Here is a 15,925-nt window from a genome sequence, read left to right as displayed (position 1 = left end):
TCCTGGGGATTCCAAGCATATCTGTTGCTGACCATGCGAAGACATCAGCATTTGCCTGTAGGAATGCCACCATCTGGTTTCTCAGTTCTCCCTTCAGTTGGCTACTGACCTGAACTGTTCGGTCGGGATTTTCTTCACATATTGGAATTGCGATCACCTCCTCCACTGGTTCTCCTCTCTGAGTTACGAGTTCGTCTCTATAGTTGGGTACAACTATGGCCAAAGCCATTCCACCACAGTCACTTCTATGCTTGACAAAGCTAGAAAAACATTCTCTTGACTTCTTTTGGTTAGTTTGGCACTCTCTTATAGGTTTGGGGTCGGGAACTTGATCTTCAAATGCTTGGTCGATACTATGGCCCCGAGGGAGTTTAAAGCTGGCCGGCCCAAGATAGCATTGAAAGCCGATACCAACCTTACCACCATGAAATTAACTTCCACAGTAACCTCATTAGGATATTCTCCTACTGTGATGGGCATCTTTATACTCCCTTCTATCCTTGTTGCCGCTCCTGAGAAGCCATACAAGTTGGTATCATCTGGGGTGAGGCTTTCATCATCCAACCCGAATTGCTTGAAGGCCTGGTATGATAGCAAGTCGACCGAGGTTCCGGTGTCCATGAAGATCCTATGGACCATCCTATCCCTAATTATCATTTGCAATATGATGGCATCATCATGGGGCCAGCTAATTCCCTCCATGTCTTTGCTGGTGAAAGATATGGTCCGGTCAGCCTTGGCTACCTTACTGGTCATCTCCGCCACTCAGACAAATCGGGCGTGTGCTCTTGCCTTTCTTATTGATTCCTATCCTGCCCCCCCCAGGATAGTGAGGATGGGTGCTGCCAAAGGCTGGCTTGACTGACCAGTCTCCTTGGTGGGCTCACTCCTCTTCTCGGTTGCTCTTTCTTTTTCCTTCTCATATCTTCGATCATCCCTCTATTGATCTCTCCGATCATCTTTCCCATATTGTCGCTCCCCTTCTTTTTGCTCGGGCCGGGGATCTCTCCTTCTATCCACATATTTGGATAAATGCCCAATGCCCATCCCAAATGAGGTTCTCTATTTCTCTTTTTAACTGCTTGCAATCTTCCGTGTCATGCCTTGTATCTCTGTGAAAACGGTAGTATTTTCGAGGGTTTCTATCCTCGGGCTTTGAGAACATAGGTCCAGGCCAGTTCAACAGTCCCTTTCCTTCTATCTGCATCAGTATCTCAGATCTCCTTATATTGAGCGGGGTGTACTCGGGGCTAGGCACCCTGTCGGTTCGGGGCTTCTTGTCATCTTTTTTCTCCACCTTCTTCTCTTCCTTCTCTTTTTCTGCTATCTGCTTCTTTTTTAGAACTCCACTTGCCTCGTTTCGAGCTGCGATGATCTCTGCCATGTTGGCAAATTGATGACATTGACTGATCAGTTTGGTCATATTATGTGCCTTGTTCAATATAAGGGATTTGATAAGCTCAATGTCGGTTATCCCACTTTGCAGTGCGTTGAACACCACCGAGTCATCCAGATCGGGTATGTCGAGCGACTCCCTGTTAAACCTGGAGATAAAATCTCGGATTAACTCATCCTTTTGCTGTTTGATGGCCAGCAAGTTGGCTACTATCTTCTTCTGTCTGATACTGCTCTGAAATCAAGTGACAAATGCCCTAGATAACTCCGTAAAAGCATTGATCAACCTTGGCCTGAGGTGTGAAAACCAGTAGGTGGCTGTGCTTTTTAGCGATGCCGCTAAGAACCTACAAGATGCAGTGTCTGACCCGCCGTACACCATCATAACCGAGTTGAAATAATTGATGTGGTCGATCGGGTCGGTCGAGCCATCATATAGTACAAAGGCTAGGACCTTAAATCCCTTTGGTAGTTTCGTATCCATGATTCCTTCGACAAAAGGATGCTGGTTTGACACTATTAGCATTTCCTCTGCTACATTTTTCCTGAAGCTCCGTAATCGGTCATCACTGACTCTCAGGTGGTGCCCAATCTCGATGTCCTTGGGACGGTAAGATCCGCGATCGCTCCCTTCCAGAGGGGAACCCCTGCGCACTGATCGCCCTCGGGGCAATATGGCAGGTGATCTTTCCCGCACCCTCCTTGGGCTTCGAATTGATCGGGTGGGTGACCTTACCCGATGTTCTTGCACCTGGTCCTCTCACCCTCTCCTCAGACTTTGGATGGATCGGGTCGGCGATCTCGCCCGTCGTTCCTGTATTTGGCCCTTGTGCCTTGTACCTCTCTGCGAGGGTGGGGTTCTTCTCCTCCTCTTGGCAATATTGGCCCTACTCTTGCTTCGGTGAACATCCTGCTCCTCTTATCGCAGAGGTGGTCGGCGCAGGAGTCACTTGCATAATCCTTCTCAGCATCGCGTTTGTCTCTGCCATCTAGAGACACAGGTCATGCACTTATGCATTAGTAGCGGGTGCGTTTGGATCAAAATATTGAACTCCTAGAATAGCTGGTATCAGTCTTGGTCCACCACCCTGGATCCCTGGGATTGGTAATGGGGGTGGTGGAGGCAGGTTCTCTTCGATCACCGGTTTGGGTGATCGACGCACTCAAGACAGTCCTGGAAAGAGCATTGCCCTTGCTGCTTGTCAAGTGATCGGGCCTCTCTCCACCTGAACCTCCTCCCTAGGTGGGCTCCTTGCTGCCCCACTTTTTCCTTGGTGGGAACTATTTCTCCTCTCCATAGTCATGTCACACGGCTCTTTGTGACGTTTCCCATAGACGGCACCAATCTGTTGTGACAAATTCTGACTCATGCAACCATTCATTTGGTCGGGTCATCCTTGAGTGGTCCTGTACAGGCAAAAACCACTGAAAGACAATGAAGTGCCGGCCTGGGCCGATTAGTACACTCTGACGCCTAAGTCAGAGCTCGCAATAGATAAATCTAAAACTAAGGAGCTTGAGTAAGCAAAAAGTGAAGTGCCATACCTAAGCCTGGCATGGCTATTTATAGTTTTGAGGTGCTAAACGGTATTCAAACTTTACCTATTTATAGATAATAACTTTGGTTCCATGTAATCCTTGGTGGCAAGACCGCTAGCTATCATGTGTATGACCTTGGGTCATGCTTAACGTCTGATTCTAGGGTCATACGAAATGCGTGACCCTCAACTGACCAGGGTCAATTGAGGTGAGTTATCACTAACTTGGGTTAATCTGGGTTGTCCTGAGGTGTGTTACCGACCCGATTTGTGCGTTGGCCGAGCCGGAGCTAGCCCTCGTTATCCACGTGTCACGACATGAGTGGCCTTGGTAGGTTATGACCTATCAGTTCCAAACCCCTTGAAATCCTGTAAGGCCTATGTTAGGCTAGGTGTTTAGGACCCTGGCAAAACTTGGGACTCACCTCCCTAAGCCTAGGAACCCTGTGGTCACAAGAATGGAAGGCTGGAGATGGAAATCTTGCCTAATCTCAAAAAGAAATTCGACGGATCAACGAACAGATCAAACATCGTGGTTCCATCCGTTGATCCGTTCAGTATAACCTGGTGGACTGGTTAGGATGGAGCCAAGAACGGATTCATTAAGAAGTTCCACCCATGGTTTCGTTCACTCTTAGGAAAGTCTTAAGGTCCGGACGGATGCACGAATGGATCCACTTAGAAGTGTCATCCGTGAATCCGTCCCACCTATTTTCACTAAATGCTTGGACGGAGCTAGGAACAAACTCACCTGGTTGCCTCCGTCCTTGCGTCCGCCCGTGCTGTCTTGACTTAGATTTCCAACTAATTATTGGGATCCATCGTGGGACCCACCTATACTCTTCTAACTTTGTTCTCATGTATCCCCAGACTCTGTAACTTGTATGGGAGTGCGTGCACCGAGGCAAATATTATCAAACACCCCGAGAAACAATCAAGCAAACTGTGAGTGGGTTTTGGGTGATGTTTGGGCTTGTTAATTATATATATATATATATATATATATATATATATATATATATATATATAAATCATATAATTGTTATTATGCTTGCATCCATTCTTAACATATTGCATCCTTGCATATAAACTATATTGTTTACAATTGTTGTAATGTGGATATGTTTTCTTTATGTTATTGTATCGGGTTGCGATGCCGGAACCCCGAAATGTTTAAGAGAATTATTGATTGTCATCCTGGCCTTGTATCGCCATATCTCGACTGGTACCGGGTACTAGATGGAATGGGACGTTGATGCACCCGGATTACCTCTCGGGACAATAGGACTTACATGTAGTATATCTACGGCTAGGAATCATTTCCCTATGCTACGATCCTTACCAATATGGGTTTATGTGTTGGGTAATCGGGGCTCCTTATTGCCAGTGGGGGAGAGAGGCCAAGTCAGGGATGACCACTGATCATTGGGGTCTGCCACTGGGTGGTTAGATGGCTTCTACCGGCGTAGACTCCCTAGTGATAACTGAGGTTTCATTGTGGCGATAAGTTAAGTGACCCACAGTGTCTCCCGAGTTATCATAGTAGCATATACCCCGACCTAGACAGGTTTGTTAGGTGGAAATTGTTTCAAAAATTTTGTTTGTGCTAATAATATTGATGCTTGGGAGGTCATTGAAAATGGACCACATTACCAGAGACAAACCCAAAGAAGAATGGACTATCGTTGAAAACGTAAAAGTTCAACTTAACTATGTAGCAATTAGCTATATTCAATGTGCTTTGAGAGAGAAAGAATACAATAGAACTTGCATGTATGATACTGCTAAGGAGATGTTTGACAAACTTGTTATAACCTATGAAGGTACCTCGGAGGTCAAACAATCCAAAATAGATATGCTTGTAAATGAATATGAATTATTTAAAATAAAAAATGATGAGGATATCTATGCTATGTTTACTTATTTTACTAACATTGTGAATAAGTTGAAAGGTTTAGATAAGATCTATACAAACGAAGAAAATGTAAGAAAGATCTTGAGATCTCTTTCCAAGGAATAGAGACCTAAAACAACGGCTATCAAAGATTCAAAAGATATCGACAAGTTGAGCCTAGATGAACTATTGTGATCACTTTAAACTCACGAAATGAAACTTAAACTAGACATCAAGGAAGATGAACCAAAAGAATCTAAGAAGAAAGTCGTGGCTTTCAAATCATGCTACGAAATTAGTGATGATGAAGAAGAACTATCTGATAACAAGATTGCATATCTCTCAAAGATGTTTTCAAGGTTCCTAAAGAACAAGGGCAAAACCTCTTTCAATAAGAGAAGATTTTCTAAGGACCAAAAAGGTAAGAGTATTTCCAAAGACAATACTGATTCCTCTTCAAAAGATATTATTTTCTTTGAGTGTAGGAAATCAGGACACTACAAGGGAGACTGTCTGAAAATAAAGAAATACAAAAAGGCATACAAAGTCGAACATTTATTTGACTCAAGCAATGAAGAAGAGGAAGACGAAGAATCTCAAGAAGAAGAGTAAACCAACCTTGCACTCATGACCCTTGAAGATGAAGAAATCAAAATGAGGTAACCCCTACATCTCTATCTCATAAGGATAAAGATTTCTTTGAATTAGAAGAAGCATTTGAGGATCTTTATCAAAGTAGCATGGAATTGGCAACCACAACAAAGAATCTCTTAAAAGAGATCAATTCCCTTAAAGATCAAAACATGACTTTAACTTCTCAAGTTAACGACTTGGAAGAAGAAAAAGAAAAGTTATGTAAAACCTTAGAATCTTTTACTAATGATAAAAAGAACCTTGACATTTTACTTGGATCTACATCCAAAGTACCTTTCAACAAAGAAGGACTAGGCTATGATGTGAATATGAGTTCAAATCAAACCAAAGAGCCAAGTTCAAGTAAAATAGCAAGTAAAAAAATAATTAAGCACAAATACTGTAATTATTGCAAAAAGAAGGGACATTCTCTTGAGGAATGTTATTTCAAGAAGAAAAGCCCTTAGGCTAAGAAACCCAATCCTAAAGGGAAGACTCTAAATCTAAAAATCCCTCAAATTGTTGTATGTAATAACTGCAATAAAAAGGGACATACAATTTAGGAATGCTATCATATGAACCAAGCATTTTATTATCCTAGAAGACCTTATAATAGTTAAAATAGGAGAAGTCCTCTAAAGATGCAAAGAGCATCTAGAACTCCACCAAAGATGCAAAAGCCATCTAAGAGCTAAGGATCATATAGAGTACCCCAGAATAAAAGACCTTGAAACCCCCCATCATACAAAAATTGGTATGGCAATTAAAAAGTAATTGGAAACCAAATGGTTTGGAGACCAAGAGGAATGTATGATACTAATAATGACGGACCCAACACACAATGGGGACCAAAATTTTATTAAGTGTTATTGTTTTGTAGATGCACAAGAGCAACATAGAATGGTACATCGATAGTGGCTACTCAAAGCACATGACATCCAATCCAAAGCTTTTCTCCGAGCTCAAAAAGTAAAAAGGAGGATGTATATCATTTGGAGACAACAACAAAGGAAGAATAATTAGAAATAGATCAATCAAATTTGGAGGTACAGTAATCTCTAATGTTAGCTTAGTTGATAACCTATCGTATAATCTATTTAGTGTAAGTCAATTATGCAACAGTGGATATTTTATGAATTTTAATGCCTCTAAATGTGTAATTAAAGATTCTGACGATAATGTGATTCTTGAAGGATGTAGAAGAAATAATGTTTATACTTGCATATTTAGTGTAAACTCACATGATGCTTGTCTTATTTCAAAATTAGATGATGCTACCTTATGGCATAGGAAATTGGGATATATAAATGCTAAAATAATTAGATCCCTATCCTCAAAGAATTTGGTGAGAAATCTACCAAAATTGAACTTTGATAAGCAACACACTTGTGGAGCATGTTAAAGAAGTAAACTTACAAAGGTTTCTCACAAGGGCATAAACTCTGTTGCTACTTCTAGACCCTTGCAATTACTCCACCTTGACTTATTTGGACCTATCCAAACTACAAGTTTAGGAGGTAAAAAGTATACTTTGTTATAGTAGATGACTATTCTAGATTCACTCGGACCCTCTTTCTCAAGCATAAAAATGATGCATTTGAGGAATTTATATCTCTGTGTAAGAGAATACAAAATCAGAAGGGTTATTTGATCACCTCTATCAAAAGTGATCACGGTGGTGAATTTGACAATATAGATGAATTCGGAGACTTCGGTAGAAAACAAGGTAGAACTCATAACTTTTTGGCTCCTAGAACACCACAATCAAATGGTGTGGTTGAAAAGAAAAATAGAACAATCCAAGAAACTGCAAAGACAAGGCTCAATGAGTACTCTTTGCCAAAGTATCTTTGGGCCGAAGCCGTTCATATGGCATGCTATGTGTTAAACCAAGTTTTAATAAGACCTATACTTTTGAAAATTCCCTATGAACTTTTTCATAATAAACTTCCTAAAGTTGATTAATTTAAAGTTTTTGGTTGTGCATGTTTCATTTTAAACATAAAGGACAACTTAGAAAAGTTTGAAGAAAAGGCCGATGATGGTATATTCCTAGGCTACTCTACAAATAATAGAGCTTATAGAGTATTCAATAAAAGAACTTTAGTTGTGGAAGAGTCTATGATTGTCAAATTTGATGAATCTATGGCCAAGGATAAATATAAAGACTTAGAAGAAGTAGATGAAGATGAAGTATTTGAAATTAGGAAAAGAGTTGAAAATGTCTCTTTAGAAGAACCTAATGATCATGTACATCAACTTCCAAAGGAAATAAGGACTATCAAAGATCACTCTCTTGACGTTGTTATTGAAAACTGTTTGCAAGAAATAATTACTGCAAGCGTACGGATCAATCGTAGCTACGGGTCGAACTCAAGGAGATGTATACTACTCTATCTTACTCACTTAAAAGCAATGCAAAGTGAACCAAATTAATTAAAGTGTTGAATTAAACTAACGTATCCTAACTCACAAGCATCTACTGAATCGAATCCTAACACACATCCATCTAGTAAAATTACGCATCTACGGAATTGAATTGGCGTCCTAACACACATTCATCTAACCTATCAATAATAACGTGGATTTGAAGGAATAAATCGTAGCCATACACCACAAAAACAAAGGAAAAATAAAGTTAAGAGATTAAAGAAGTAAAACCCGAAGGTGCTTGAACCGGACTGAAATTGTTTGCTTTCTCTACCATACTTGAAATGCTCCTACCAAATCTAAAATTAAAACAAATATAATTAAAGTAAAAATTTAACATAATGCATGATGATGATAGTGAATAAAAAATAAAATTCCATAAGCATGGAAGAATTAGAGAGGTAGGAGAATGAGAATAAAAATAAAAAGTGGAGAATTAAAGTCCTACTAGAGTGGAGGGAATGGAGGGGATGGGAGTAAGATTAAAATAAAAATAGTGGAAGAATTAAGAGGTTAAGAAGAAAAAGAAAATAAAAATAAAAATAAGAACTAATACACCTTTCTGCCAAAGTTGAAAGTGCATGAATTGCTTAGGCTTTGAATGAAAGTAGTTGATCAAGTTTGAAAAACTTGAATAATCCTTGCATGGCTTCCTTTTCTAAATCTCCAAGTCTTCTCACAAACTTAGGAACTTAGACTAGAAAACTTTAAAACTAAACTAGAATTAAAAAATTACAACCATATTGAAGACATTAATTGAAATTAAAGCTTGCATAAACTCATTATAACCATTGAACTAAGTTCATACAATCAAACTAGAACTAGAGAAATTACAAATTAGAAGGAGAAGAAGAAGAAAAATCATAAAAAATTGAATTAGAATTGCACTAAAATTGAACTAATTATAACCCCAAAGCAAGGGGTATTTATAGGGGGAAGGAGAGGAGAAGAGAGAAGAGGGAGAGAAGAGAGGCCTCCACGGTTTTGGGAGGCTCTCTCCTTCTAAAACCGTGGAGGGTGGAGAAGGGAATCTCCCAAAATTATATTCTCCTATCTTTCATTCCTTACAAAAAAATTGAATCCCCAAAAAAAATAAAAAATATGGAAAGTAGGAGAGATACAAAGCTTGGTCCAATAGACCTGCTAATTTCCAAAAAGTAGAATTTCCAATTTCTTTCTTGTGCTTCCTTTTCTTCGCAGGTGTCTTCTCTAAGTAAGATGATCAAGGCATCTCCAAACTTTGACTTTTCAACCTTCCAAGGACGAAAGAATATTCTCCAAAAGATATCTATGCATAGTCAAATTTCAAAAGTACCCTTGGAAAGTTGAAGGAGAGAGAGTGTGATGACTAGGATTCCACTCAACAATTAATTACATCCCCACACTAACCTTAAAAAATCGTGGAGCATTGTGTGGTCCCTAGAAAAAACGTCGAGGCTTGTATATGTGCTCCAAAAAACGTGGAGAGTGGTCCCCCCTTGTGTGGATGGCAGCTTGTCTCTCTCTTTAAGATTTGAAAATCACAGATAGGGCCTTATACTTGTCGTAAATCTCAGTCCTTGATTAGAAATACCTTCTTTACTGTCAAAAGTACCCTTGGGAAGTGGTAGACAGGCTTGGGCTTGCATTCCAGCTCATTTTTGGCCCATTATTCTTTCCTAGCCTGAAAAGAATAATCGCTTACATGGAGGCCTAAACGGATGCGTACTTGAATTCTGTCACGTCCATCTTGCTCAAAATTTAGTCCTCTTTACAGCCATAGAAAGAAAAATGGTGACTTTACGTGTAGATTTGGACATGTAGCTCCCGATAGCCCAGAATAGCATAAAATAGCCAAAAACCTGAAAAGCACAAGAAAGCACCAAAGTAACTCTGTCCAATGTGGTAAAATGCATGCTTTATGCCCTAATATTTCACACATAAATGTGTTCATCAAAAACCTAGAGAAAGGCATACAAACTAGAAGTAAAATTCAAAATGTTTGTTCAAATGTAGCCTTCATCTCTACCATTGAACCTAAGAATATAAAAGAAGCCTCATTGGATAGTAATTGGATAATTGCTATACAAGAAGAGCTTAATCAGTTTGAAAGAAATCAAGTTTGGGACTTAGGGCCAAAACCCATGAACACCAAAATTATTGGAACTAGATGGGTATTTAGAAACAAACTTGATGAAGATGGAAACATAATTGAAAACAAGGCTAGATTGGTCGCTCAAGGCTATAACTAACAAGAAGGCATTGACTTTGATAAAACATATGCACCTGTAGCTAAACTTGAATCCATTAGAATGTTACTTGCATTTGCATGTCATAAGAATTTTAAATTACATCAAATGGATGTGAAAAGTACATTTTTGAATGATTTCATTAATGAAGAAGTACATGTCATCCAACCCCCTGGATTTGAAGACTCCAAGTACCCAAACCATGTCTACAAACTTAAGAAGGCTTTGTATGGCTTGAAACAAGCCCCAAGAGCTTGGTATGACAGGTTGAGTAAGTTTCTTATTGATAATGGTTTCTCAATGGGTAAGATTGATACTACTTTATTTGTTAGGCATAAGAAAAGTGATTTGATTATTGTTCAAATTTATGTTGATGACATTATTTTTGGTTCCACTAATGATGCACTCTGTCATGAATTTAGTAAATCAATGAGTAGTGAGTTTGAAATGAGTCTAATGGGAGAATTAAATTTCTTTTTAGGACTCAAAATAAAATAAACTCCTAATGGAATTTTCATTAGTCAAACTAAATATCTTAAGGAACTCTTGAAGAAATTTGACATCAACGGACAAAAATCCTCTAGTACTCCAATGAGTACATTGGTAACTTTGTCCAAAGATGAAGATGGAACTCCTGTTGACCCCACAAAATATAGAGGTATGATAGGTAGTTTACTTTACTTAACAGCTAGTAGGTCTGACATAATGTTTAGTGTCTGTGCTTGTGCTAGGTTTCAAGCCCAACCTATGTAATCCCATTTGAGTACTATAAAGAGAATCTTTAAGTACTTAAAAGGAACTCCAAGCATTGGCCTTTGGTACCCTATGGACAATGACTTTGACCTAATTAGCTTGTCCAACGCCGACTTTGTCGGGTGTCATGTTGATCAAAAGAGCACAAGTGGGACTTGTCATTTCCTAGGATCTTGTTTAGTCTCGTGGTTTAGCAAAAAGCAGAATTCTGTTGCTTTATCAACCATCGAGGCCGAATACATTGCAGTCGGATGGTGTTGTGCACAGGTGTTATGGATGAGACAAATTCTCCAAGATTACGAAATTATGTTTGACATTTCCTCAATCCAGTGTGATAACACCAGTGCCATTAACTTAAGTAAAAACCTGATTTTACACTCAAGAGCAAAACATAATGATATCCGTCATCACTTCTTGCGTGATACAGCTCAAAGAGGTGAAATCAGACTTGACTTCATAGAGACCGAGAAGCAACTCGCAGATATTTTTACTAAACCCCTGAGTGAGGAGAGATTTTGTATATTAAGAAGAGAACTAGGGATATGTAACCCCTTTGAATGATTATATTTTATCTCTTTTATTCTATTCCCTCAATTCCACCTTTTCCCGGGATGTCTTCTCAAGATCCACCTAACCCCGAAGCCCTGTAATTTTATTGTTCATTTTTTTTATAATGTCAAAATGGGGAGAAAAAGTGGAAAAAGGTTGTAGTAATCTTGAAAGTTTTATGTATTCCTTTATTTGCAATCTATATATGCAATTGCAATTATGAATTTTAATTATGATATGCATTCTTACTTTTGTGCAAGATTACATTATTTTTCTTACTTTGTTCGATTATTTGTCATCATCAAAAAAGGAGAGATTATTAAGGAAAGGACCTCACACACTCCTTTATATCATGGTTTTAATGATAACAAATAAACTTTTGTGTACTAACTGTTGTTCTAGATGCATAAGAAATCTGGATGCATAAGAAGCCCTCTACAAGAGCATGGCAACAAATGAGGGGGAGTACCTAAGTTCAAGAGTATATATACACAAGCAACACAAGACAAACACTTCAAATTATTCTTGGAGGAAATTCAAGCTAAGCTATGACATACTCAAGACTTGAAACATCCAAGACTTGAAGTACTTTTGAAGTTGTAATAAAGTTGTAAAAAATGTATTAAGGTCTAAATCAATGTATCGCACACACACACGCATGCATACATGAAGAAATACCTTGGGAGGTGAAAAATAACCCAATTCCATGTGCCCATGCTAAGTGGATATCACCCCCCATATTAGTCCTTTAAAGGACTTGCAGTATTCTTGAACAACTGCTGATTCGGTATACCGAATCTAAAACTGGCATACTGGATCATTGTCCCACAGATATAAAGTCACAGAGAGCAAACAGAATGCTTTGGATTTGAATCCGGCATACCGGATTAAAATTATCACTACAGACATGGATCCCGCATACCGAATCCAATTATAACCGTTGGGATTTGACCGTTGAGTCAAAGGCTTTAATTTAAGTAATTTGGTGATTTGGCATACCGGATTGGGATCCGACATACTGGATTAGCTCTGTCTTTTAAATCCGATCTTAAGACAGATTCCTAATTAATTTGAGCTACCTAGCCTATAAATAGGCACTTGTTTAAGCTCTAATTAATACTAATCATCATCATTAAGAGACTTCAATACAAGCTCTAAGTATCATAGCCTCAAGTGAGCATTCATTGATTTCAAGCATCAATTCATCACAAAGCTCACACACTCAAGCTCCTCTACCTCATATAGCTTCAAGCTCCAAGGGTGGAAGGTAGCTTACACACTTATTAAGGTTGAGGTTGTGAATTCACTTAGAGGGGGGATGAATAGGTGTAGGTTCAAAAATTAGAATAACTATGCGAAAATAAAACCAAACAATAAAGATAGGGAAGAGTAAAGACAAGTAGTGTAAAAAGACACAAACAATTTATAGTGGTTCGGCCAATATGTGCCTATGTCCACTTCTCTCACCTTAGAGAGAATTCACTAAATCGAATCTTGAGTAAGAGTAAGAGGACTGGTACAAATCTTGATTAAGAGCAAGAGCACTCAACTACTCTTGATTCTGAGCAAGAGGACTCAACCAATATTGATTCCGAGCAAGAGAACTCACTACTCTTGATTTCGAGCAAGAGGACTCAACAACAACTTTAAACAAAGTAAAAGAACTACTAAATGGTTTAGAGTTACCTTAAACTTTAATAGAAAAGATGCTACCTTTCAATGTATGCAACTTGGATGTAAGTGTGTATGAAGAAGCAAAGATGAGATTGAATTTTCTTCGATCTTCTTGATCTTGAAAGAATAATCTCACAAGGGAGTGCTTGATTGCTTAGAGCTCTTGATTGATGATTGTTGTAGTATTTAGAATACTAATCAAGAGGGTATTTATAGGCTAGAGGCTTAGAACCAATTAGGAATCCAATTAAGAAAAGAATCCCACATACTATAAGTGATCCGGTATGCCGGATTACCTACTTTCCTAAAGAGATAGGAGAATAACGATCATAATTGATTAGTCAAGCACTGATCCGGTATGCTGGATTGGGATCTGGTATGTCGGATCAGGGCAAAATACACCCAAGAGAGGATCCGATATGCTGGATCCTTATCCAGCATGGGTAAAGGGGTCACTGGAGGTGTTTCTCTGAGACACCCATTAATCCAGTATGCCGGATTGGGCAATTACAGTGTAACTTTAGTCTAATTTTCTCAGGGGTTATTTTGGGTATTTCAAACCCAATTGGTCACAAGATCAAGAGTTCGAATAACCTCCTAGGGTCATTCTAGATGGATGCATGCTCGCGTGTGTGTGTGTGTGCATTACATTGAATGTGACTCAAGAAATAATAGAGATTATATATTTGTAAATAGACAAAGTCTTCAATCAAAAGTCTTCAATTCTTCAATGCTTTAAGCTTCTAACCATATGTCTTTGACTTCCAAGCTTCAATCTTCTTTGAAAGTGGTCTTTGAACACTTATATATGCTTCCCCTCACTTGATGCTATGTTTTGACTCTAAAACACTTAGAACATAAGCATTAGTCCAAGTTTTATTTGTTATCATCAAAATATCATCATAGGGATGACTTGGAGGAAGTAGAGTGTAGGACCATTTTCCTAACAATCTCCCCTTTTTTGATGATGACAAAATAATCCACAAAAGATATAAATAATGGAGAGCAATAATGAGCAATAATGTATGCAAGGAATAAGAGACAAGAATAATAATAGTTCTTTAAACCAAACAAAAATAATGTATGCAAGGAATAAGAGACAAGAATAATAATAATTCTTTAAACCACACAAAAATAATGTATGCAAGGAATAAGAGATAAGAATAATAATAATTCTTTAAACCAAACAAATTTATTTATAAAACCATAATCATTATCCATTACAGCTTTTAAACAAAATATAATATACTTCTCCCCCTTTGGCATTATCAAAAAGAAAGTCAAAACATATCAAACCGGAGGATCAAAGGGTGGAAGAGGTGAAATAGAGCTGGATGCACCGACGAACGATGGTGGAACTCCTTGTGGAGTTGCTCCTGGTGTATCAAGAGCAAGATGTCCAAGATTGAGAGCAAGAGTTTGAAAAGAGTGAAGAAGCTTGTCTTGGCGCAGATACATATTGTTAAAGTCGGATTTCACATCATCACGGAGAGATGCCACATCATCTTGAATCCGTTCTTGTCCAAGTTTAAGTTCCATGATATGAGTGTTGGCTTCATCCATGTATTCATTAATGCTTAACACCCAATCGTGTAGAGATGCTGGTATCCCTTCTCAAGCAATAGGAGGAGGAGGCACTTGGTCTCCCAAATCTTCTTCGATGAACACATTGGAAGGAGGAGGAATAGCTATTGTATGAAAACTATTTTGAGTGATGTATTGGGAGGAAACAGGGGCTACTTCCTCACGATCAAGATCTAAGTTGTACACCCAAAAAACACGAGTGAGGAGCCTACCATAGGGAAGGTTAGTGCTCCCATGAGGATGAGTACAAGATTCCATGTATTGCATGATGAAGTAAGGAAGATTGGTAGGGTTATTGGTGTAGATGCAATAAGTGATATAAGCTTGTGGCGTAAGACACTTGTTTCTATCACCACCCCTAGGAATAATGTTGTGTTGGACTATGCAAGAGATGACATGAGGTATAAGACGAAGGCGACCAACAACAATAGTTCCGGCATTTGGATCAAATTGTTTTAGGATGGAGGAGTATATCTCTTCATGGTTGATCAAATCACCGAAATTGGTATTCTTTGGAGTCCAAAAGATGCAGGGGCCATCATTTGGAATGTGAAGGATGCGAGCAAGATCATCAAGAGAAAGGCCTATTTGAGTTCCCTTCACATAAGAATGAAGTTTCAAGTCTTGTTCCGTGCCGCTGAAGTAGAGGTTGGTGTAGAAATACTTGACAAGGTTTGGATAGCAAGGGTCATCCATATTGAGAATGGGTTCTCAACCGATGTCCTTAAAGCGGTCTTCGAGACGAATGCTATTGAAAGAAAACACATCCACTTCATGTCCTTCCTCAATCTTTCTTGCTTAGTAGAGATGCCAATTTGCATTCCCTAGACCGAAACAAACGATCTTCTCCTTCAGCATATGGTTGCCTTGATCCACTTCCTCTTCCTCTTTTGGAGGGTTGTTGTCTCTCCGGCATAGGGTCCTTCCCTTTTCTACTCATGGTGGAGATAGGTTTTGAGAAGAGAAAGATATTTAAAGTAATAGAAAGAATTTAGATAGAGGAAAGATGATATGATGAACAGTGAATCAGAACAACACAAAGAAATGGGGTTTAAATAGGCTTGAAAAGAGGTCCAACAGTTATAAAACGGGTAGAAATTCAAACATCCGGTATACCGTTTTCCAATCCGGTATACCATTTCAGACAATAACGGTTAAAAAACTGCCAGAGAAGCTGGTTCGATATACCGTTTGGCAATCCGGTATACCGTTTCAAGTAGGAACAGTAGGAAAACAGCAATTTTGAA

At 38.8% G+C, this 15,925-nt stretch overlaps 1 protein-coding gene across 1 annotated transcript; it reads right to left on the bottom strand.

Moving 5' to 3' along the window:
• Positions 1-1,012: 1,012 nt before the first annotated feature.
• On the bottom strand, positions 1,013-14,657 carry LOC122650600. The gene is made up of 2 exons (XM_043844003.1): positions 14,391-14,657; positions 1,013-1,630 (listed from the first exon to the last, which is right to left on the bottom strand). The coding sequence occupies exons 1-2, from the start codon at positions 14,655-14,657 to the stop codon at positions 1,013-1,015; spliced, it is 885 nt and encodes a 294-aa protein (XP_043699938.1).
• Positions 14,658-15,925: the final 1,268 nt, after the last annotated feature.

This window comes from Telopea speciosissima, chromosome 1 (genome assembly GCF_018873765.1).
Source record: "Telopea speciosissima isolate NSW1024214 ecotype Mountain lineage chromosome 1, Tspe_v1, whole genome shotgun sequence".
Classification (NCBI taxonomy): domain Eukaryota; kingdom Viridiplantae; phylum Streptophyta; class Magnoliopsida; order Proteales; family Proteaceae; genus Telopea; species Telopea speciosissima.
Note: the sequence above shows the minus strand (reverse complement) of the source record. Positions and strands in the feature narration are given on the sequence as shown.

Bases quoted from the DNA above. Each gene is read 5' to 3' on its own strand.
- LOC122650600 (XM_043844003.1), bottom strand. From the start codon at position 14,657: ATGGATGAAGCCAACACTCATATCATGGAACTTAAACTTGGACAAGAA. The intron at 1,631-14,390 runs GTTTGATATGTT...ACTTGATTTCAG, and splicing joins TTCCACCCTTTGATCCTCCG to AGCAGTATCAGACAGAAGAA.